We start from the raw sequence: 24,803 nt of genomic DNA on the forward strand, positions 1-24,803 counted from the left end.
CAGACAGTCCCTCCCGCCTCCCTGACAGCCCCTCTCACCACCCAGGGCTACTTATGGAGGGTGTGCACAGGCAGTGGTCGTGCCAAAGGCAAGTGCCAGAACTCCTGGTCCTCTCACCATCTGCCCTTACACCACCAAGGAGCTCCTGGCCCTAGACCCCGGACGCCGCAACAACAGCTGCTTAACGTCCTCTCTGCTGTCTACCAAATGATCCTTTACCTGCCACCATGCCACCACTACTGCTTCTCCTGCTACACAGCACCACCTGACCGCACGGGACCCAGAGCTACTTCCGCTCAGACAAGCACTAACAATCTGGAACTGCTCCAATGCATCTTGCTCAATGCCTGCTTCCTCTGCAAACACACCACTGAAATCTGGGATACCATCACCACCCTCTCCCCTGGCGTGGCCTTTATCACTGAAATGTGGCTCAACCCCTCCTCTAACCCCAACATTGCCACCGCCACTCCTGTTGGCAACAAGATGATACACTGAAACAGCACCAACAAACATGGCGGGGGCATCGCCATCATCTTCAAGGAAACCATTCGATGCACCGGCGACAACCCAATTCCTCTCAAGGAGCACCTCAGCTTCCGACTACAAACCGATGCTAACACCACAATAAGAGGCACCCTCACTTACAGACCCCTGGGACCCTGACCAGCCTTTTGTGATGCCATCTCCAACCTCATTGCCCCCCTTGCCATCGATTCCCACCAAACCTACTGCTTGGTGACCTCCATTTCCACATTGACGACCGCAACACCAACACTACCTCCCTCCTGGAGAACCTCGCCAACTCTGGCCTTACCCAACTAGTTAATGAACCCACGCACAAAGCTGGACACACACTCTATGCCATATTTACCTACAATGACAGAATCAAATTATCCCACATCACAGAACTCACCTGGACCGACCACGCCTTCGATCACATTACCATCTCTGATGTCCAGCATACCACCACCGAGCACCACAGCGCCACCCACAGCAGCGGGGCAAGGTTACCGAGACTCAATGGACACTGGCCCTCAACACCACTCAAACCGAAACTTCAGCAGATCGTGACCAAACCGTCCAGGACTTCACCGCCTGGCTCAACAAATGTGGCGACAGAGGCGCTCCGTTGAATCCAGCATAAAACAACAAAACCTCAAAACAAGCCAGCTGGTACACCCCACCAAGCTCAGAACCACCAAGCGCTATACCTACGAATGTGAGAAGCGATGGCGCATCACCAAGGACCCCTCTGACAGAGCAGCTCACAAAGCAGACTTTAGCAACTATGACCTGCACATTAAGGAAGCCAAGAGAGCAGCCATCACTGACAGCATCAACACCGCAGCCAACCACATGAAGGAACTCTTCAAAATTGTTAAGGAATTCTCCAACCTGAAAGCCACAGAAAAAAACATCCACCCCTCCCAAAGAACTCGGCGACACCCTCTCTGACTACTTCCACAGCAAGATTGCCACCATCTACAACAACTTCAACCCCCAATCCACCATCAACAACCTCAATCAATCATTTGAACACCAGCCAAACAATAACCACCAGGTTCCACTCACCACTCAGACCACCACAACCAACATGACATCCATCAGCTCTGGGGCGCCCACCAATCCCTTCCCCCACCATCTTTTTAATCTCAGAACCAACCAAATCTGCACGGAACTCACCAGCATCCTCACCACCTACATCTCCACAGCAACCTTCCAAGACAGATGAAAACACACAGAGGTCAGACCCCCTCCTAAAAAAGCCATATGCTGACTCCAGAGACCTCAAAAATTACCGAACAATCTCCCTGCTCCCCTACCCAGCCAAAGTACTCGAGAAAGCCATCAACCAACAGCTCACCGAATACCTGGAACTAAACCACCCATTCGACACCTCACAATCAGGAATCTGTTACAATCACTGCATTGAGACCGTGCTGATTGCCGCCACAGACGAAATCTGAATTCTTCTCGACCGAGGAGAAACTGTGGCCCTGTTCCTCTTCGACCTCTCTGCTGCGTTCGACACCATCTCCCACCACACCCTCATTGACAGACTCCCCAACATCGGCAAGCAGCAAAACGCCCTAAAGTGGATCGCCTCTTTCCTTTCAAAACACATACAGAGCATCCAACTGCCTACCTTCACCTCCACACCTAATGACATTATACGTGGCGTACCCAAAGGATCATCTCTCAGCCCCACCCTGTTCAACATCTACATACCCCCCTCGCAAACACCGTCTGATCCCATCGACTCAACATAATCTCCTAAACTGACAACACTCACCTAATCCTCTCGCTCACCCAGGAACCCTCCAATGCCAAAACCAACTTCTGCAACGCCATGACTAAAGTAGACAAATGGATGAGAGACATTGCCTTAAACTCAACTCTGAAAAAACAGAATTACTGATCTTCGGGAAGAACACTTCCGCATAGGACCGTAGCTGGTGGCCAGCAGAACTCGGACCAACACCCACAAAGACAAACCAAGCACGCAACCTCGGCATCATCCTTTGCTGTGGTCTGGGCCTTGAAGACGTTCAGACCATATCTGTTTGTTATTCACTTCCTTGTTCAGACAGACCATAAGCCCCTCTTATGGCTTAAACAAATGAAGGCTGAAAATCTCAAACTTTTGAGGTGGTCTATTTCCCTACACAGGATGGACTTTTCAGTGTAACATGGGCCTGGGAGTAACCATGCCAACGCAGATGGACTCTCCAGATATTGTATAGGGGTTGTATAGGAAAGTAGGATCTGCTTTCATGGTCACACCCGCTTTTTGCAGGTGTCATTATGTTTTACTGATTACTCTGACTGGGATCCTGCTAATCAGGACCCCAGTCTCTGTGCTTCTTCCCTAAATTGGACATGGTGAGTACTTAGGTACGCTCCAGATTGGCTACTGGTGTACCCTTGTAAGTTCCTAGTATATGGTAATAAGGTACCCAGGGCATAGGTACACCAGGGTCCCCCATGGACTGAAGCATGTATTATGCCACCCATGAAAGATGTAAGTTCCCTTATATCTAAGGTCACAGCACTTAAAACCTCTATGTCACTCCTAAAGCAGGCCTTTCAATCCTGAAGGCGGGGTGCTCCGCTATGAGTGTGAGGGTGCGCCTGAATGAGCAGGACATCCCTACAACCTTCAGAGTCCATTCTCCCGGGTTGTAAGTGCATCAGCCATTAAGACAAATAGAGTGGCCATGCATCATTAAGTGATGGCTATTCTTTGGGAAGAACCCCTCCGCATGGGACCACAGCCAGTGGCCAGCAGAACTCGGACCAAGACCCACATCGACAGACCATGCACGCAACCTCGGCATCATCCTTGACAGCCAACTGATCATAAAATGATAAGTCAACGCAATCACCCCCTCCTGCCTCCACACACTTCGCATGCTCAGCAGAATCTTCAGATGGATCCCAATCAACACCAGAAAGACGGTCATGCATGCCCTCATCACCTACCGCCTCGACAATGGCAACGCTCTGTACGTTGGAATTTCCACCGAGCGCCTCAAAAGACTCCAGACCATACAGAACACCGCAGCCAGACTCATCCTTGACCTTGCAAAATGGACCCGCATCACCCCTCACCCCAGAAACCTCCACTGGCTCCCCATCCAGAAGAGATGCCAGTTCTAGATCCTCACGCACGCCCACAAAGCCCTACACAATCAAGGACCATCCTACATCAACCATCGACTGAACTTCCACCTGCCCGCAAGATACCTGCGCTCTGCCTCATTCACCCTCATGCACATCCCCACATCTGTCACAGCCGCAGCGGGGGCTGGTCCTTCTCCTCTATCGCTGCTAAGACCTGGTCGGGCTGCCCTTCCACCTCTGAACAGCAGCCTCCCTGGGGGATTCAGGAAGAAATGTAAGACCTGACCTTTTGACAGCACAAGGTTCCCTCAGTGCCCAGATACACCTTAGGGGTGGCAGTGCTGCGTTATAGAAATGCTGATTGATTGATACACAAATGTGTACGAAAAGGCTTCAGGCAGGAGAATGAATCTCACATATGTACACTTATTCACTGCCATGTATAAACTCACTGTCATGTACAAGAGTACTACAGTCTACACACACATACTGACTGCCATGCACACAATCACTGCCAACTACGTACATAGATATGCACCCACTCGTTGCCATATGCACATTCATGCCCCTCCACTCACAGCCATGTACAAGCACATACACTGCTATGCGCATACTCATGTCCGTGCACTGCCATTTACTCATACTCTTGTCTGTATATAATCAGCAACACAGATATTCATGGCACATTCCTGACATACTCCAGGAGAAGGGCAGACCCCAGCGGGAGGAAGAGAGAGAGTAAGTGGCAAAGGGCATCGGCTGAGGGGTGCCACACTGCCCTGCAGGTTTGGGAGCAGAAACGCTGCTCAAGTAAATCTAGAAGTGTCCGTCTGAGAGGAAGAATTGAATTATTTGAGGGTGGGCTCAGAAATCCTAGCGATGTAATGAGGGTAGTCGCTGAAGGCCGCCAGAGGGAGCAATAATAGACAATAGGTAATGGGTAAGTGGGCTCACAGCCGTCTTCCTTCCATGGGCGGGACTGAAGCATTTTATATGTTTAAATCTATTTTTATTGTGTGAAGCATTTTTTAAGGTAACCAAGGGTGTGGGCGGCCTCACAGCGGTGAAATAACTGGGTCATTACATTGTGATTGTAGATCCCAGGGAAGAATGAAATGATTGCAATGGGCCCACAGTTCCTGGGAGAATCAGCGAGGGCTTCTATAGACCAGCATTGGCAAAACCAATAGGCCTCCCCTATCCAAGAGCTATTGGCTTTGCCAATGTGTTTTAGCCATGTTGTACACCAGTGTGGCTGCTCTTCAGTATAGCTAAATGTTAGTGGCGTAGAGGAGAGTGTCACAGAGCGGAGTAGAGTAGCATGGAATGGCATGGAGTAGTGTGGAAGGTTGTGGAGTGGCATAGCGTGCAAAGGAGTGTCACAGAGTGGAGTGACTTGGAGCAGAGTGGAGTGTAGTAGGGTAGCGTGGAGTATGCTCGAGTAGAGTGTCATGGAGTAGAGGAGAGTGGAGTGTCAGGGAGTAGAGGGGAGTGGAGTGTCAGGGAGTAGAGTGGAGTGGAGTGTCAAGGAGTAAAGGGGAGTGTAATGGTATAGAGTGGAGAAGTGTGGAGGGAATTGTAATAGATTGTCATAGAGTGAAGTTGCATAGAGTGGAGCAGAGAGTTGTAGAGGTGTAGGGGAGTAGAGTAGGGTGACATAGAGTGGAGTAAATTGTTGTATAGTGGAATCGCATAGAGTGGAGGGATGTAGATTGGGGGCATAGAGTGGAGTAAAGTGTTGTAGAGTTGAGTGGCTTAGCATAGAGTGGAGTAACGTTTCGTGGAGTAAAGTGGCTTAGAGTGTGGTAGAGGGGCCTATAGTAGAGTGTCATGGAGGACCACAGAGAGCAATAAAGTGTCATAGAGTGGAGTGGCATAGAGTGTCATGGAGTGGCATAGGGTAGAGGGTGGAAGAGTGTCCTAGAGTGTTGTGGTGTAGGGTTAAGCGGAGTACAGTGTCGTATAGTAGAGTGAAGTAGATTGGAAGGGTGTGGAGTGGTGGGGTGTAGAGTGAAGTCGGATAGAATGGAGTTTTGTAGAGTGGCGTGTTGTAGAGTGGTGCGGAGTGTTGTAGAGTGGCGAGAGTGTTGTAAAGGGTAGGGTCGTGGGGGAGCACAGAGTAAAGGGGTGTAGAGTGCAGTAAAGTGGTGAAGAGAGGAGCAGCTTAGAGCGGAATGAAATTTTGTATAGTGGAATGACAGAGTTAGTGGCACGGAGTGGCATAGAGTGGAGTAGCGTAGAGAGTCTAGTGTAAAAGTGTTAAGTGGTAAAAAATGGCATAGAGTATCATAGAGTAGAGTGGGGTGGAGTAGAGTGTCAGAGAATGGAGGGTCATAGAGGGGAGTGCCATAGAGTAGAGTAGCATAAAGTTAAAATAAAGTGGCATGGAGTGGTGTAGAGTGCAGTGGCGTAGAGTGCAGTGACGCAGGGTGGAGTAGAGTGGAAAAGAGTTGAGTGGTATAGAGCGGCGCAGAGTAGAGTGGGTAAAGTACAGTGTCATAGAATGGAGGAGCATAGAGCGGAGTGGCATTAAGTAGAGTGGTGTAGAGTGGAGTGACATAGAGTGTTATAGAGTGGAGTAAAGGTGCATGAAGTAGAGTGGAGTAAAGTGGGGTGAGGGGCTGCAGGAAGGCGGAGGGGCTGTTAAGCAATGGGGGCGGGAATCATAGTGTGGAGGGGCAAAGAGTGGCATGTAGTGAGAGAAGTGCCATAGAGTGGAGTGAAGTAGAGTGGAGGGGGTGGAGTAGAGAGTTGTAGAGTAGAGTGTTGCAGAGTGGAGTGGTGTAGAGTGTCGTAGAGCAGAGTAAAGTGTCGCAGAGGGGAGTAGAGTGGCCTAAATTGGAGGGTTGAAGAGTGGAGTGGAGGGGAGTAGAGTGGAGTAAAGTGTTGTAGAGTGGCATGGTGTAGAGGAGTGGGATAAACTGGAGCGTTGTGAAGTGTTGTGGAGTGGGAGGTTATAGAGAGGTGTGGAGAGTTGCAGAGTGAAGTAGAGTGGCATGGATTGTGGTAGAGTGTCATAGAGAGGAGGGTTGGGCGGGGAGTGGAGTAAAGTGTCGTAGAGTGGAGGGGGTAGAGTGGTGTGTCATAGAGTGGAGGGGCATAGAGTGGCGTATAGTAGAGTGGGGCGTCGAGAATTGTAAAGTGTCTTAGATTGGAGTGGCATAGCATAGAGAGGAGTAAAGTGTCATATAGTGGAGTAAAGTGGGTATAGTGGAGTGTCGTAGAGTGGAGTGGCATAGAGTTGAGTGGAGTAGAGTGGAATATAATTTAGTGGCAGAGAGTGGTGGAGAGTGTCATATAGTGGAGTGGCATAGAGTGTAATAGAGTGGAATGGAGTGGAGTGTTGCAGAATGGAGTAGAGTAGTGTGTCGTAGTAGAGTGGAGTGGAGTAGACTAGGGTGGAGTAGAGCAGAGTGCCATAGAGAGATCTGGAGTGCCGTAGAGTGGAGTATGTTAAGTGTGTTAGTGCCCTGCAATTACATACAACACATGTGCTCTTGACACGACCAATACATCTGCACAGACATACAGTTTTACTGGTAAAACTATACAATGCACAAACGATAATGTGTGGATATGACACCTCCTAGTGTATTGATTTGTTTCAATAGTTTTAATATATTTGTTTCCAGCACACTGCAGAGTTAGAATTGTTTTAATCTAATTGTGCTTTCCTAATTCTGGTATATTCTGAAATATTTGCGCAGTTTATTTACAGAAATTTAAACTTTTTGTGCGCTAGAAAAAAGCCTTTCCTTTCACGCCCCCAGATTATCAAAGAAAACCTCTCACTTTGAAGTCAGAGAATGAAAAGTAAACACCAAGCTCCCTCGAAAAACAGAGCCTGACATATAACGTCTGTCTTTGAATGTACAACAAATGTGACAAGATAAGAACAAAATTTAGAGGCTTGATTAAAGAAGCAAGCACTTGTTGAAGAACACAGTAAACAGGGTTTACTCCACTGGAGGGACAAAAACATGCTAGACAGCCTAAAACAAATAAAACCAGCAAACATAAAGCAAGTAAATGTGAGTTACAAAGCCAAGAGAAACCAATGGGTGGAATGCATTCTTATGTCAGCTTTCAGAATATCCCCAAGAAGTCTTTAGCAACCAGATAGCTGTGCTGAATGGTAGGCATCAAACTAAATAAGGTCGGTCAATGGTCTATGAAGTCAAGTGAATGTAGCTAATAGTTAGTAATGGTATCATGGATGTAAGAGAACAGGACAGCTTGTCTGACATAATTCTACTGCAGCAACTTGGTCTATAAGGGACACAGTAAATAAATTGGGTGACAGGTAATTTGTAGAATATTACTTTGTTTAAAACTCATAGAAGTGCAGTTTCTGGCTAAAACCATGTGCACGTTCTTAGGTCCTGAGTATAGGTGTCCCGAGGGGTTGTAAGATTATTGCATGCACATGGTAAAATCTGATGTGATAAATAAAACATATTACTAATTTTGCCCTGAAAAATGGGCTATAATTTTAGATTTTTGGTGCTTTTTAGCACCAGAATCTTCATGTCCTGCTATTTTCCAGGCATTTTCCCCATGTTCAGGTTTCACCTGATGAAATGTACCTTGAGAAAATTGCAGGGGTGCTAGATTTATTGCACCAGGCAACTTCTAGGTACGGCCAACTCCACATAATTTATAATAAAACATCCTTATGCAGGAGTCATTCAAAATCAGTCCCATATTATCCTCAAGTGGCCAAGGTGTATCATGTAGAGTCTAGCAGAGTTCCAATATCTGAACAATAAAAATGTCATGATTTCCTACTGTTGTTAGAACTTACACTGTGCATGACCAGCTAATCAAACAGTTTCTGTACTATTATCTTTTGATAAAAGTTGGATATTCAATCGCACCTCCTAAACACTTTGTGTTTGCGCACTGTCTGACGGTCATTACCAATAATTTAATAAGGATGAGGACGGCGGTATGCTGATAAAAGCAGGAAAAGTCAGAGAGTGGTTTAGGAATTGATCTGACATCAGATTGTCCCTTGACCACATAGTCTAGAAAAACGTGGTACAAGGGGATTTCACCTTTGGAGGAGACGCTAAGAAAACTGATGGTTATCGCTACAAGGAAGAGCAGGGAGAGATAAAAAAAAACCTCTACCTGTCGACTTGGTTCATCCTCTTGAAATATGAAGGGGCTGTGAAATTTACGCTGCAGGGCGGCGTTTACGACCAGTTTCAATGATCGGAACTTCAGCTGCAAGGACAAAAAAACAGGTAAAGCCCATAGAGCTGACCAACAATGAGAAATACATTGAAAAGTTACCGACCAGCAAAGTTTGAAATAATGACAAATTGTGCAATCTACAATGAAGTGGGGCTCTAATAAATGCAAACAAAAGGAGACAGTGGATGGAGCGCTGAAACTTTTCAGACACTCACCCCCAGTCACACATTTGGGTTGAATACATCATCGTTCTTTAGCTCACTTTGCCACCCCAGTTCAGACCAATCCATATGCAAATCAGTCTTGACCCTGTGCCTCATGGGAACAGTCCAGCCCGAACTGCCAAGCCATGGTGGCGAAGTGAGCTAAGGAATGATGATGGATTCAACCCAGATCTGTGACTGGGAGTGAGTGTCTGAAGAGTTTCAGTGCTCTGTCCTTCATCAAGACACCTCAGGGCATGAGACTGCGCTTTATAATTTATATTACATTACATTACATCATTTCCTTGTATTTGCTTTGTTCGCCCTAAGTTGGCAGACATGGGTCCTTTGCTCACATTGCCACTGGATTCAAGCTGGCCTGGCTGATGAGGGATGTTACCCCGAAACCAGTTCCAGGATGCTTGTTTCTGGTCCAGGGAAGATCTTGCTTGGCAGTTTGGGCTGGACTGTTCCCATAAGGCATTGGGTCAAATCTGATTTTCATATTGCTGGGTCTGAACTGGGGTGGTGAAGTGAGCTAACGAACGATGATGAATTTAACCCTGATCTGTGACTGGGGTTGAGTGTCTCAAAAATGTCAGTGCTCCGTCCATCATCTCCTTGTGTTTGCACTAATAAATGTTCATTAAACCTTAATATTGCATAATGCTCTACTCCTTGCTGCACCACCTCCCACTTCAACCCCTCAACTCACCCAAGGTCCTATAGTTGAATCTCCTGGGTCTGACGCTGTTTAGCATCAAGCCCTACGAGTTATCTGCTGAGGTGTCTGTGGGTCTGGCCCCGCTAGCTGTCTTCATTCAAAAGTAGGAAATTCTATTAAATGACCTTCTTAACTTGATTGACCCGATCGAGTAAGGGAACATATAGGTTGAGAGTCTTGCCATTTCATGCCCCTCCTTCTGACCTAAGGTTGTCTTGTGCTCTCTGGCTATGACTTTAGGGTGTGACAAGTCTACTTACTGCTTTAAGGGACTTCAACCACAGTCTTCCATGAATGAGGAACGTCACTTCTTCATTTGAAGCCAGTTTCACATTGCAGTCGATGGAAACCACATCGGCATTACTGTAATTCTGTAAAATAAAGCATAGGAGATGGATGTCAGAATACAATGCTTGGCTGGGTCCCGCATATCTGAGTGAAAGTGAAAAATATATTGGATAGCATGCACAGATGCAACTCAACTTGTACAAGGTGCAGAGTCAATCTGCTGTGCACGAGAACAGAAAAGATTTCTTGACTTGTGGCTGCTGTAAAGCCAGTTAGAGCAGGTAGAGGCTGATGTTGAACTGGGCCGAAACTGGTCTTGTGTTGCTTGTGTTCCGGTTCAAACAGGACGTGGCTTGGTAGTTTGGGCTGGATATGTTGTTACTGGACCAATGCTGGGTCTAATCTGGGGTGGCATGATGCGCAAGACAGCAATGGTTTGGAATGTTACCCAGAGAGACTGTCAGTGGTTAGACTATTTGCAAGCACTCCTCTCATCACAGCTGTGTTTGATGTACCCCCGTAAGTTGCCAAGGGTCTGCCCAGACATGGGTACTGTGCTCACTGTCCCACTGTAACCAAGCTGAACTTGTCCGAAGAGGTCCAAATAGGCCCAATTCAGTCTTGGGTTGCTTGTGTTATAGTTCAGAGAGGACCTGTCATGGCCGGTCAATCTGCTCCGTTTCTATTGAAGCAGGACCAAGGCTGATTTGCATATGGCTGGCACTAATCTGAGGTGCTGTCATGGTGGGCACAAAAAGCTGGGCTGGAATGCTGCCCAGAGCAATTGCCACTGGTTAGAGTATTTCAAGCTTTCCTCCCATCACCTTCAGTGTGTTTGATGTTGAACTCGGCTACACATAAAGAACACACTGATTCCTCTTTCTCTACAAACTATTTCAAGGCAGCTGTAGGTCTGCAAATTGGCCCATTTTGCTGCAATCCAGGACGCCTCTCATACATTATAGGCCAACAGCCAGCGTGTGCACCACCCTATAATCACAGGCGTACTGGAAAAAACGTGCAGAAGCAAAATTGTGAAACATGACAAGATGAAGTGTGCAGTTGGCCAAGTGTGGTCAACTGCTCTGCAAGGACACAGAACACATATTTAGTGCATCACACCATGGAATGAGGAGATTTCAAAGCCAGAAGTAAACAATCAGGGGCGTAGCTTGGTCAGTAAGATTGAGGGTGTGTGGGCCTTAGATTTCCCAACAATCACGCTGGTTAAAATCCATTATACAAGAAGCAGGGCAGGAGGGGGCCTTAAGGAGCAGGAGGAAGAGAGAGTAGTGCAGATAGTGAAGGGTAATTATTACTCAATATTTTGTAAAATATTTTTTTTAGACCCTTAACGAGAGAAGGAGAGAGAGAGAGAGAGAGTGTGTGTGTGTGTGTGTTTCTGTCTGCATGTATATGTAAAAATGCCAAGTAAAATCCGACAAACACCTCACCATACCTGATGTAAAGCACCTGTACTACAGAATACATTTACTAGGGGGATGTAAAACCCCAAGCACCCCCCTTCCTGATGCTACGCCTCTGTAAGCAATCACAAGGCATAACCTGAACCACATGTATGAGAGGAGACAGTAACTAGAAGACCAGCTCATTGCACTAGAGACGCGCTCAGTTACAGAGAAGCTGTTATGCAGGCACACCCTCTGCGATGAAAAAAACAGATTACCGACTGTAGAGCCAGGAGCCTTTCCTTCACATCATTGCTTCTGGCAGACCTCAGCCTTTGCTCAGAAAGCGCACTAGGCGAAAACAAATTTAGCCCCCCCTCCCATTCGTTCTATTTAACTGTCTGTGTGTTAAAAAAAAATGGGAGGGGAGGTAAGGGAAGCAAGAAAGAGGAAAGCCATGAGAAGAAAGGCAGTTAAAATGCAGACAATGGCACCACCAGCCTCCAGAGACGGTGTTTAAATGCACTTTTCTGTGCAGCCACGTCAGAAGAAGAGTGCAGCAAGTAGCTCCTGCTCCCGGCAAAATATCTGCTCCTGGGCGTGGGCCCAGCTTGCACATGCTAAAGTCCGGCTCTGACTTCAGGCAAATCATTTTGTCTCTGTGGGACTCGTTCCCCTGTCTGCAGACACTGACAGATATTAGAATAGTGGCGGCCAGTAATTTTACCAGGGAGGGGGGTGGGAGGCCACACAAGCCCACATAGACACTCACTGACACCTATGCATTCACACACACCCATTCACAACACTCACACACTTGTGGCCAGGGCCGGACTGGCCGTAGCGGGCACCGGGCAATCCCCTGGTGCGCTGCACTGGTGGTGGCCGGTTTTGGGCCCCTGGGGCCCGTTTTTGTTACAGGGCCGTTTTTGCAGCATAGCTGCAAAATCGGCCCTGTAACAAAATCGGCCGAAAACCAGCCCTGGCAAAGAGCTCGGCGGCAACCCCAACCCCCGGGGGGCCGGCCGAGCACTTTGCCAGGGCCGGGGTCCTGCGAATCAGTAGTGGGGCGGGGGCAGTGGAGGAGGGGTGAGAGAGGGGGGTAAGGGGTGGAGAAGGAAAAAAATCACTTACCTGTCGGCCAGCTGGCTATCCGGGCGCCGCCTCTTTTCTGCTCTCTTCCTGGCTTCTGCTGGAACAGGAAGCAGGATGGGTTACCCTGAGCCAATCACAACACTGCAATGCAGTCTGTGATTGTTAAGCACTCAGGCTTCCCTAAGCCAATTACATTGGTCTGAGCGCTGTGGTTCGGCGCTCAGATGGGGAATGGAAGCCTGGGTATGTTCTCAAACATGCTAAGTGCGTATGAATGTTAGGCCGGCCCCGGAGGGCCAGCCAAACATTTATCTGCACTTATGAGGGTATCACCACTCCTCCCCCTTGCGCAGCACTAGCCCGCCACACACAACTGCCCCAGCACAGTGAAATAAAATGATAATAACATTGCTTTATTATCATTTTATTTTTCCTTTTTTGCCGTGCTGAAAGGCAGTGGGGCGACGCTCCTACGCCTTAGCAGAGGAGCCGCCCCTGTTCACACACAAATACACATACATGCATACATTCATACATACACACATCAAACATCAAAAACATAAAACTTTCCTTCACTGCAGCTCTCTGGGAAGGAAGCCTCGGAGGTTCCAGGAAGGTTGTGATTACTGCCTTCCCTCATTGGCTAGCCTTAGGTCAGCCAATGAGGTAAGGTGACGGTCTCTGACTCGTCGCAGAAAGGGATGTAGGCAGTCAGACTGCTGACACCACCCAACTCTGTGATGAGGTGTCACTGATTAACACTCGGTCCTGGGCACTTTCGGGGCCTAAAACCTAAATCCTCAGCTGGCAATGTTCCGCTCAGGCAGCCAGGAGCCTGTGCATTTAGAGCATGTTCAGCTCCTGGCTGCCTGGCCTGAACAAGAAGAATGTCTGTCAGGCTGACCTTCTAAACTGTGTAGAAGCATGGAGAGTGGGCCGCACTGACTGAAAACACATCGGTGCTCAGTGCGTACGTGCCAACAGACCCAATTCCGGCAGAAGACTCCCAGCCAAAAATTGCTTTATTTTAGCCCTATCCTGCCTAAAATTGCCTCTGTTTCAACAGACGTTAATGGGGAAAATGCATTCCCCAGATTTGTTTTCTCCAAAATCTCCAACATTCCTGTTTTGAAACGTTGGCAGGTATGTGGACAGAGACTGATCTACGTTTGCTCGAAAAACGTACATGACAAAAAACTCCCCGATACCAGGAAGTCTCGACCCATGGGCGTGGCTCTATTTTATCTTAACTCAAAGACGACAGACTTGAGACCTTGCTAGCTACATTTAGCTACAAATTGTTCACGAGTTATAACTAACAAATCGAACCTCAGCCAGTGAATCACAGCAATCCGAAGACTCTTACTTAGACAAATCTTAAAGGTTTTACAAACTTTGCTTTAAGGAACCATCAAATTCTTATTTCAGCCTGAATAGTTATCTGTTTCCATTCTGCCAGCTCATTCTAAACAGTCCTTGATAAGAGAGACCAAAGCTGATACGTGGTGGGAGGATCAGTAGGTCCACTCTTACGGGAGACAATGTGCTCAGGAGTTCCTGATAGTCCGCCATCTATCAATGTTCCATAATATCTCCATAAACCCTATGTGATTTCCATTAAAGTGCCTGTAAATTCTTTCACACTATCTTCAAATGTACGCTGTGGCACCAGATAAGTTGTACTGGCACCTTGAGTAGTTAACTGTACAATAAGTTGCCAACTGGATATGCTCAACATTGCTGTTGGCCTCAATGTTTCTCGTCTCTCTCTCTTTCTCTGTACTAAAACCAACATTTCAGAGTGATGTTACACTTTGAAAATGACCCCACGAGCACGTGGTGGAGGGCCCTTTGTGAAACATCAATATAAAAAATGGAAGGTGGAAACAGAACTCTAGAGGGGTGGTTATCAATAGTGGTTGCATTCCTATTGATGTCACAGACAAGGAGAAGAAAGCTGGAGTTCTCCAAAATGTAACATGCAATTCAATTTGAAAAACAGTCCCAGCGATGGGACGGGCCCAGAAAGAAGATCAAAATTCAAAGGGCCAAGGCTCAGTGACACAAATGTGAAGTGGTCTGGCACGCAGGGCATGAGATGGGCCAAACTCTACCCAAAGGTCAACGAACGGCTGAAGAAACACTGGCGACCAGATAGGTATCTTGGCTATATACTTTGGAAGCAAGAATTTGATAGACAATTGCACATATCAACTACTCGTTGACCCAAGCAGAGGTCTCGTGGGGGCAGCTAGGCTGCTGGATGTGACAACAAATATATGGTCTGAACTGAACTTGATTTTGAATGGAGGGGAGCAACATACCACAGTGCAGTGAAAACATTGCATAGGAAGCTTAACGTAGCTATGGGCAAATATTGCATGTGCATGGGATGAAACAACATCAAACATGGGTTAATCAACCTAAGGATGCTGAAATACTGTGCAAAGGGATCACGGTCTTCAGGCAATTGCCTTTTGCCAAAGAATACAGGGTAAATGGGACACCTCGACTTCCTACTTATAATGGAGCCACTAATGGAAGTGAGAGTGACTTTTTTTTATCCCATCCCTCGATTTGACGAAAATTATATTGGAGTATGATGTAATTCAATTGCTGCCTGTATAAGAAATCACAATATCTTACAATGGTCCTTGACTTAAATCTGTTGGGTACTGCATGGAGATTGAAGAATTTACCATTACCAATATGCGCAATAAAGGCATCAGGATAAAACGGAAGAAATTAAATAAGGGGACCTTCGTGCATAACCTTGTAAAGAAGAACTTTCAAGTCATTTTAACATCGACATCGGTGGATGGATCTCCCAGGTTTATTATAGATACTTTTAGAGTCTTGCGTGCCTCCGTGGATAAAGGTTTGAGGCTAAATAGAACATCGATATCAATCTCTCCCGTAGACTGGTTTAGTCATGCGTGCACTTTGGCCCACAAGAGTCTGAAATTGGCACTTTCTAATACCCCGCATGCCAGAGAAGAAATCTAGGCTGCAAGGAGGCCCTATAAAGCTACCCTTGAGGCTAGGAGAGGTGAGATAAGAAAGGCGGGCTGTCAGGAGTTGGAAAAGGCTGCTAGATTGAGGGACAGTGCAGCCTTTTGGAATGTTGTAAATCAACCGTTCTTCACTGGGTATGAGATTCAACATTGGACACAGTTATACCTGTTGAAGTTTGGATAGATCATTTTACTAGTATTTTTAATCCCGGAAACAACGCTATTGGTAATTATTACAGATAAACAGAAGCCTTTAATTCGGGGCTATATGATGCCCTTAGTGAAACCATTGAGATAAAGGACGTCTTTGCTGCAAAATCAGAACCCTGCTGGAAAGGCATACGGCCTGGATGGAGTTCCTTTGGATATTTTGTTAAGATAATATTCCACTCTGGGCTCCAATTTAACTAGTGTTTTAAGGCGTCTATAAAGGGGAAACATATTCCAACATGGAGAGAAGCCATAGTTGCTTCCATCTTTAAAAAACAAGAGCAGAAACTCCCCGACCTGTTGCCGTTCTGCTTCCCTTCTGGACAGCTCCCATAAGATATTGGGAAGGCATGGATGCAGGAATAAAGGCCCTTGTCAAGAGTTCAGTGTGGGTTTCAACCAGGGGTTGGCACTGTAGAACAATGCCTAAACCTTCAGTTGATCATTGGTAGACATGTAAAGGCCAAGAAAGGTTCCATTCACCTGACATTTATGGGCCTCTTCAGTGCCTTTGATTTAGTCAACAGAGCGGAGCTTGGTGATAGCCTGGCTAGGGTGGGAATAGATCAGAAATGAGGATATACCACCTGTGGTTGGGGATATGTAATAAACTGCAGCCTTACACCTCCAAAGAATGTCTACGAGGCACGAGTTAACTTCATCGTGGTAATGTAGATAAGGTAGAAGTGGCTCGAAGGCTTGGGCAATGACCGGTGAGCGCCTCCACCTCATCCCCGTCTTTTCATGCAGCTCTCGCCTTCGTGTTTCCTCTCCTCTGGAGAAGGAGCCACGGTGTCTTTTCTGGTCTGTCTCTGGGCTTATTGATTAAGAACATGATTTCAGGAGACAGTGCTGGGCTGGAAGCCTCGGAAATATTTAAGACAGATGAACTAGATTAAATTGAATGCCTGGCGCTGAGGACCAGGAATCCCGAAATGTTAATGGAATGTTTTAGGAGCCAGCACCTGAGGAATGTCATTTAAAGAAAGGAGGAGAAGGAATTACTGCCTGCCAGAGATCTGGAGATGGTGCCAAAACCGCGAAGTCAACGAATATATAGTCCTTGTGGCTTGGGTCCATCTGAGTGCGAGGTTCCTGGGTGTGAGCCCAGCTGAGCGTGAAGTACTAGCAGCCTGTGCACATCTGGGTTTAAATTACAGCAGGTCTGATACCCTCTGAGCCATAGGTGCTGCAGGCCTGTGCACATCTGGGTTTAAATTACAGCAGGTCTGATACCCTCTGAGCCATAGGTGCTGCAGCCTGTGCACATCTGGGTTTAAATTACATCAGGTCTGTTACCCTCTGAGCCATAGGTGCTGCAGGCCTGTGCACATCTGGGTTTAAATTACAGCAGGGCGTTACCCGCTGAGCCACAGGTGCTGCAGGCCTGTGCACATCAGGACACCAAGTAATAAAGTCTGCTGTGTGGAGCCCTACAAAGTGAGTACCTAGGGTCTGCCATATTGGAATTATTGTTTGTTTATTGAGTGGTGAGAGATGTGCATTAGGGAATAGTAGGGGCCTCCTGCTCCACAGTGATACTAGTACAAGGAGGTATTCTACTCCCAACCCACAATCTTTTCTTTCAAACCTGGAAGCGCACCAGAAAAAGTGAAACACATGTTGGCTGCCCAGTCTCAGTTGGTATTTAATAAATGAGTGATCTTTTGGAAAGCACGAATGACACATTGGGGCAGATTTATGAGGCCCTTGCGCCTCATTTACGCCGCCGTTGCGTCACTTTTGTGACGCAGCGGCGACGCAAATCCTGCGCCACGCTGCGGGGTATTTACAAAGTGACGCATCTGGGAGATGCGTCACGTTGTAAAGCCCTGCGCCAGCAGTAGGCGTACCTGTGCAGGGGGGGGCGTTCCGTCGCAGGAACGCCTCCTAAAAGTGGCTGAGTGAAATCTACAAGATTTCACTCAGTCACTTTTGAGCCCATGCTGCGTCAAAACCCTGCGCCTGCTTGAAGCAGGCGTAAGGATTGACGCAGCATTGTGAAGATAGGTCCCCCCAGAGCATTGCTGGAGCTGCGTCGCGCTTGCGACGCAACTCCAGCAATGCGCCACTTTTACGGCACAGATGCGTCACGCATCTGTGCCGTTTTTCCCCCATGGTGCGCCGCATTGTAAATGCGGCGCATCCATGGTGGCGGAGCTGTGGCGCACAATAACTGGCGCATCCCTGCTGATATGCAGGGATGCGCCAGTTATTATAAATCTGCCCCATTGTATTTAATATAAGATTGATTGTTTTAAAAAAAGAATCTTGTGAAATGTACTGAAGCGTGTTTAGCATTAGTAATCAACAAAGTACTGGAAGTCTGTGCCTGTCAGAGTATGATGTACCGCTGGCCTGTTCACATCTCGAAATAAATGATTGCATTATGAACCCATCTGAGTGTGATGTGCTACAGGTCAGTGCCTGTCTGAGGTACTGCAAGTCTGTGCCTATCATAGTTTAAAATATTGCAGATCTTTGCCATCAAGTATAAAGTACCGAAAGTCTGTGCCTACGTGACCTTGAAGTATTATAGATCTCGGCCTATCATTGTATGAAGCACTGCAGGTCTCTGCCTATATGAGTGTGAAGTATTTTAGATTGGGCCCATCTACTTCTTCTCAATCAATTATAAGGTAGGGTAGGTGTGTACGTACCTATTTGAGTATGACGTACGGGACCGATCTAAATATAAAGGGGCAGATTTATGAGGCCCTTGCGCCTCATTTACGCCACTGTTGCGTCACTTTTGTGACGCAGCGGCGGCGCAAATCCTGCGCCATGCTGCGGGGTATTTACAACGTGACGCATCTGGGAGATGCGTCACGTTGTAAAGCCCTGCACCAGCAGTAGGCGTACCTGTGCAGGGGGGGCGTTCCGTCGCAGGAACGCCTCCTAAATGTGGCTGAGTGAAATCTACAAGATTTCACTCAGTCACTTTTGAGCCCATGCTGCGTCAAAACCCTGCGCCTGCTTGAAGCAGGCCTAAGGATTGACACAGCATTGTGAAGATAGGTCCCCCAAAGCATTGCTGGAGCTGCGTCGCGCTTGCGACGCAACTCCAGCAATGCGCCACTTTTACGGCACAGATGCGTCACGCATCTGTGCCGTTTTTGCCCCATGGTGCGCCGCATTGTAAATGCGGCGCATCCATGGTGGCGGAGCCGTGGCGCACAATAACTGGTGCATCCCTGCTGATATGCAGGGATGCGCCAGTTATTATAAATCTGCCCAAAAGTACTGTGGGTTTGTGTCTATCGCTTGAGAGGCACTGCAGGTTTGTGCCTATCTGACACTGAAGCACTGCAGGCCTGTTTTCCTGTACTTTTAAAGTAGTGAAGGGTGTTCCTATTTGAGTATGAAACACCGGAGGTCCGTGGGTCTGTGCCTATCTGCTTGATAGGTACAGCAGGTCTGTGTCCATCCAAGTGTAAAGAAGTGCTAGTCTGAGCCCATTTGAGCAGAAAGTACTGCAGGTCTGTGCGCCTTTGAATATACAGGTCTGCAAATCTGAGTGCATCTGAGTATTAAGTATTTCAGGTCTATGGCAGTCTGAGCATGAAGTACTGCATTTCTTAAGTATGTAGTACTGCAGGTCTGTGCACCCACAGCGCATGGTATTTTGCAAGTCTCTGCTTCTTTGAGAATAATGTGCTGCAGCTATGTGCCCATCTGAGTATGAAGTACACCAGGTCGGTGCCCATGTATATATGCAGTGCTGCATGCAAGTTGATGCTCACATCATTCTGGAGTAACGCAGGTTGGGGGCACTGTGTGTAGGTAGTACTACCTGTATCAGTGCCTCTTAGTATAAGCTCCAGCATGCCATATCCTAAGTGTATTACATGTTTCGAAATTGGGATCTTGCTGAGCACACAGTAATCATTAACCAAAAGCAAAGACTGAATAGAAGGTACTTCACCAGTTGTTGATGAGAGGTCAGGTCTTCATCAGTGGGATAGCGCTGATATTCTGTGTTGTTCCCCCAGATATTGCAGGTGATGTTCTCCTGTGAATAGAAACACATAAGCGCCGATGAAGCATATACCTCTAGCACTCTACCTATTCTGAGCCTCTCAAGAGCCTGTCTCCAGAGCTCACCCACACAAGTGCACTTCTAGGCCAAGTGCATGGTGAGGTGTATACCTCAGCGATAGCCCTAATGTGGGGCTCTCAAGAGACTGTCTCCAGAGCTCCCCCATAGGAGTGCACTTCTAGGCCTGACACATGAGGTGTATACCTCAGCGATAGCCCTAATTTGGGGCTCTCAAGAGACTGTCTCCAGAGCTCCCCCATAGGAGTGCACTTCTAGGCCAGGTACATGGTGAGGTGTATACCTCAGCGATAGCCCTATTCTGAGCCTCTCAAGAGCCTGTCTTCAGAGCTCACCCACACGAGTGCACTTCTAGGCCAGGTACATGGTGAGGTGTATACCTCAGCGATAGCCCTAATGTGGGGCTCTCAAGACACTGTCTCCAGAGCTCCCCCATAGGAGTGCACTTCTAGGCCTGATACATGAGGTGTATACCTCAGTGTTATCTCTATTGTTGGGCTCTCAAGAGCCTGTCTCCAGAGCTCACCCACACGAGTGCACTTCTAGGCCAGGTAGATGGTGAGGTGTATACCTCAGCGATAGCCCTATTCTGAGCCTCTCAAGAGCCTGTCTCCAGAGCTCACCCACACGAGTGCACTTCTAGGCCAGGTACATGGTGAGGTGTATACCTCAGCGATAGCCCTAATGTGGGGCTCTCAAGAGACTGTCTCCAGAGCTCCCCCATAGGAGTGCACTTCTAGGCCTGATACATGAGGTGTATACCTCAGTGTTATCTCTATTGCTGGGCTCTCAAGAGCCTGTTTCCAGAGCTCCCCCATAGGAGTGCACTTCTAGGCCAGGTACATGGTGAGGTGTATACCTCAGCGATAGCCCTAATGTGGGGCTCTCAAGAGCCTGTCTCCAGTGCTCCCCCTTAGGAGTGCACTTCTAGGCCTGATACATGAGGTGTATACCTCAGCGTTATCTCTGTTGTTGGACTCTCAAGAGCCTGCCTCCAGAGCTCCCCCATAGGAGTGCACTTCTAGGCCTGATACCTCATGAGGTGTATACCTCAGTGATAGCCCTATTCTGAGCCTCTCAAGAGCCTGTCTCCAGTGCTCCCCCTTAGGAGTGCATTTCTAGGCCTGATACCCCATGAGGTGTATACCTCAGTGATAGCCCTATTCTGAGCCTCTCAAGAGCCTGTCTCCAGTGCTCCCCCTTAGGAGTGCATTTCTAGGCCTGATACCCCATGAGATGTATACCTCAGTGATATCCCTATTCTGAGCCTCTCAAGAGCCTGTCTCCAGAGCTCCCCTATAGGAGTGCACTAAGGTAGTTCAAACCGACCCACACTAACATTCCCTCGTAGATTTTATGTTGTATGTCGAGTGGATAAATGATGTTATCTAACAAATAGCAGCCTTTTGTGCAAACTCACTATGGTTACTATTGTAACATTTGCACCTAGAATCACAAATGAGGAGCATGTTCTTCCTTATGTTTCTTCTTGCAGTTCATTCAACAAGGAGAATGACTGGATGGCTAGTATCAGTGGCCTAAGAGAATGTCAGGGCAAATGCCACCTTGACCCTGATTCAGGGTTGCACAGTACTGGGACCACAGTAAAATCACATGCTATTTTACCACTACCACCCGGTAAAATTAACCCAGTACCGTGCAATTACGAATAAGACCCCATGGAATTAACTATGTGGGACCAACTCTTCTGGCTGTAAAACCACATGGAATTGACTATCCTATGTGGTTTTACCTACTCTAAGCAGGTAGTAAATGTATGGTGGGGCAATGCATGGGGTGGGAAAAGTAGATGAGTGAAGGGAAAGCTTTTTTATTGTATGCACTCCCCTTTTGGGAGAAAAAAAAGGGAAACGAGACTAGGCTGGTGCAGCCAAAGTCTAATGCGATTTTTCTGGACGGTTCCGCCAGCCGAACAAATACGGTCCGGTTCTTCTAGATCCACTAAATCAGCTTTGGGAGAACCTTACTAGTAGTGATCAGCTCCCTAGAGGAATATCCAGTCCCAACCTACCCATCAGATGAGCTCAAAGTTACTGACTTTCACATCTTACCTGATCCACAAGGAAGTCGGTGAGCATCAGAAGCCGGTTCCCTCCCCTCGTGGCAACAGGAATCGTGATTTTTATTGCCAGCTCCTCCACAGGGAAGAATCCCAAGTTTTGGATCTGTAATATTGGATTCAGAAGTTTGTTAAAAAATGTTGGAGTAGAAAATAATTTTCCTATATGGTGGAAATTGAGCGCAGGACGAGACAGTAGATTTTAGCATGACTGAGCGCTGTTAACTCGCCCTAAAACAGTAAGTAAATCTGTCATGTAAGCCATTGTATGTAGTGCACACCAAAGGACAAAGATGCAGCCCCGCAGCCCTTACAGGGAACCTTCTCTGACCATGCAGTACCTACAGGCCATGCTAATGAAGAAAAGCAAACACCACAACTCCACAGGTCTGACTACAGTCGATTGCAATCTAGTTAATGGACACATTCACACTCCCACCGCTCTCTATGCAATCTTCCTGGAGTGTTATTCAATGTGGGCCCTGCTCACAGACACATCCACAATCCCGCCGCTCTCTCTGCCGCCTTCCCTCAACATTCATCGCTTACAATCCAGGCTTATAGAGACAACCACTATCACACAGCCTGCCTTAGTATGTATTGTGAGTGTAATCTGTGATAATAGACGCATCATGGACAATCTCGCAGCTCTGATTGCAGGCTCCCATGATTATTCATTGAATACAGTCCATGCTAATGACCCAACCCTCAGTGCTCAACTCTCACTGCAGCATTCCCAGGACTCCACGGTGCGCGCTAGTGGAGAGGGACGTTGATGTCCATCGGTACCCGGAGCCTTTCTTGAATATTATTGCTGACAGCGCACGTCAAAGGACGGTGCCCCAATCCGACGGCTCTTGCTGAGGCTCCCCTGATCATTCCGAGACAAGCACGCACGCTATTTAGCAGATCTCACCAGCTTCAGGGCCTCGACCACAGCCGTCTCCTACCGTCCATCCTTCCTTCCAGGGGCTCAGGACTTCGCCATCGTCCCTTCAGATCTTGAACGAGGGCAGTACCCGAGGGGTAAGTGTGGATGATTCTATGTCCCTGAGGGTATCGAATGTCGATTCACCCAGTCATTTGGGTTCGTTTTCATACATCCTTATACATTAATGATAATTTAATCCTTCTATTACTTGCAAAACGTTCAGAATTTGTTATTAGAATCTAGGCTTTTCCGAAGTGCCTTTGTGCCATGGAGCCCTTGAGCGAAAACTGACTCCAGCTCGACCACATGAAACTGAATGAGTTCTTTGTGGCAGCAAGTCGTAAATGAACACCTCTTCAGACTGATCTCCACCCCTGGCGGTCGCCATGCCCGGTGCAAACGGACAGAAGTGTGGAATCCTTATCGGGTTAGAACTCTTCTGAAACCCCTGATCTGCTCCGTGCTGTGGTCAGCGGTCGCTGTAACCCAAGAGCTCTTAGGAGAATTCTTGGGTTTTTTCCATTCCTTCACAGGGTCTCGATTGTTTTAGCAGGCATTGCACCGCGTCTGTGTACTGCAACGGGATATTCAGGGTTGGCAAAAACTACTTGAGCTGCAAACTCGCAGCGCATTCCAAATGCTGCTGCCTGTCTCCTTAAAGACAGCAAGCCATCGCAGAGTGCGAGCTCTTCAGAGGCTATAAGTGGGGAAAATAGTCCAATTTAAGCTCTTGCTTAACCTCTGCATCTTCTTAAGTGCGACTCAGACTTTTCTGCTACCATGCGAGCTTCGCTCCCTCTAATACCTCCTGACTATGCACGCTGAGCATTGTTAAATGTCACAGTGAGTCTGCTACACGTCCATCTGAGGCATCTGTGTGAGCATCTGTGGTTCTGTGAAACCCTTAAATTCTAAGTTTGACAACATTGACCTAAGAGACCCTGCAATAATTCATACCATGATTTCCAATGCAGTCTTTTCTCTCTCTCTCTCTCTCTCTCTCTCTCTCTCTCTCTATATATATATATATATATATATATATATATATATATATATATATATATATATATATATATATATTATGTCCTAACTATAACTAACTAATGACCGCCAGTAGATATATATATATATATATATATATACATATATATATGGTCATCCCAAAGGTGCCCTTGCAATAGAGACGCACTCCTCCAGCCGGTGATTCATCACAAACCTTTTTATTTCAGAACAGGCATTTTCATTCCAAATTCTTTCATCCCCCAGCCTGACGCGTTTCAAAGCTTCATGCTTTTTCTTCAGAGGCTTTTTGACTGCAAGTGGTATTTTGGCTCCCACAGTTCCCTGCGTTTTCAACTTTTATTGGCCTCCGGTGTGCCTGCTTCAGTGCTTAATACTATTGCACGCCGGAACTTGTGGTTCAGCTCAAAATTAATTAATAAACTCCAGTGCTTTTCGTGCAGTTCAAAAACAATTCAAGGATCATTAAAACCCTCCAGTGGGCTTCAGAAAGAAAAGTCCTGTTCTATAATTAGAAACCAACTGCGCCGATCAAGTTTCCCCAAACAGTTCAGGAAAATCGGACCCTTTTCAAATCCGAAGGGTGGTGCGATTCCTATATATATATATTTAAAGAGAAAGAGAGAGGAAATGTTGGTGTTTTCTAGAGCTCTCGAATACACACATATATGTGTGTGTCTATTCGAGAGCTCTAGAGAATGCATACATTGTACATCATACTGCACCACACACTGTGCCATTAAACGCCACTCACCTACACTGTTTGCTGAAGGGTACTCGGAGCATTCAGTGGTTACACTGTAAGCCGAAGCAGAAAGACACAATCCCACAGTTCTTCATGAACATTCACTGGTGATTGCACGCCAAAGCTATGAAAATAAAGAGAGGGACCCCTTATACCTCACCAAGGGAATAAGGTACTACTGACAAGTAAAAACAGAATATC

The 24,803-nt window shown here is 47.2% G+C and overlaps 1 protein-coding gene across 2 annotated transcripts in view; it reads right to left on the reverse strand.

The window, feature by feature from the left end:
- ITGA11 (integrin subunit alpha 11) overlaps nt 1-24,803 on the reverse strand; it is a 508,108-nt gene that overhangs the window by 37,071 nt on the left and 446,234 nt on the right. For both annotated transcript variants that reach the window (XM_085644636.1, XM_085644637.1), the window contains 4 exons: nt 21,899-22,012; nt 19,695-19,781; nt 10,014-10,124; nt 8,761-8,856 (listed from right to left, as the gene is read on the reverse strand). In XM_085644636.1, coding sequence (XP_085500762.1) covers nt 8,761-8,856; nt 10,014-10,124; nt 19,695-19,781; nt 21,899-22,012 — 408 coding nt within the window. The remainder of the gene's footprint in view (nt 1-8,760; nt 8,857-10,013; nt 10,125-19,694; nt 19,782-21,898; nt 22,013-24,803) is intronic.

The sequence above is a fragment of the Triturus cristatus genome, chromosome 3_1 (assembly GCF_964204655.1).
Source record: "Triturus cristatus chromosome 3_1, aTriCri1.1, whole genome shotgun sequence".
In the NCBI taxonomy this organism is placed as follows: domain Eukaryota; kingdom Metazoa; phylum Chordata; class Amphibia; order Caudata; family Salamandridae; genus Triturus; species Triturus cristatus.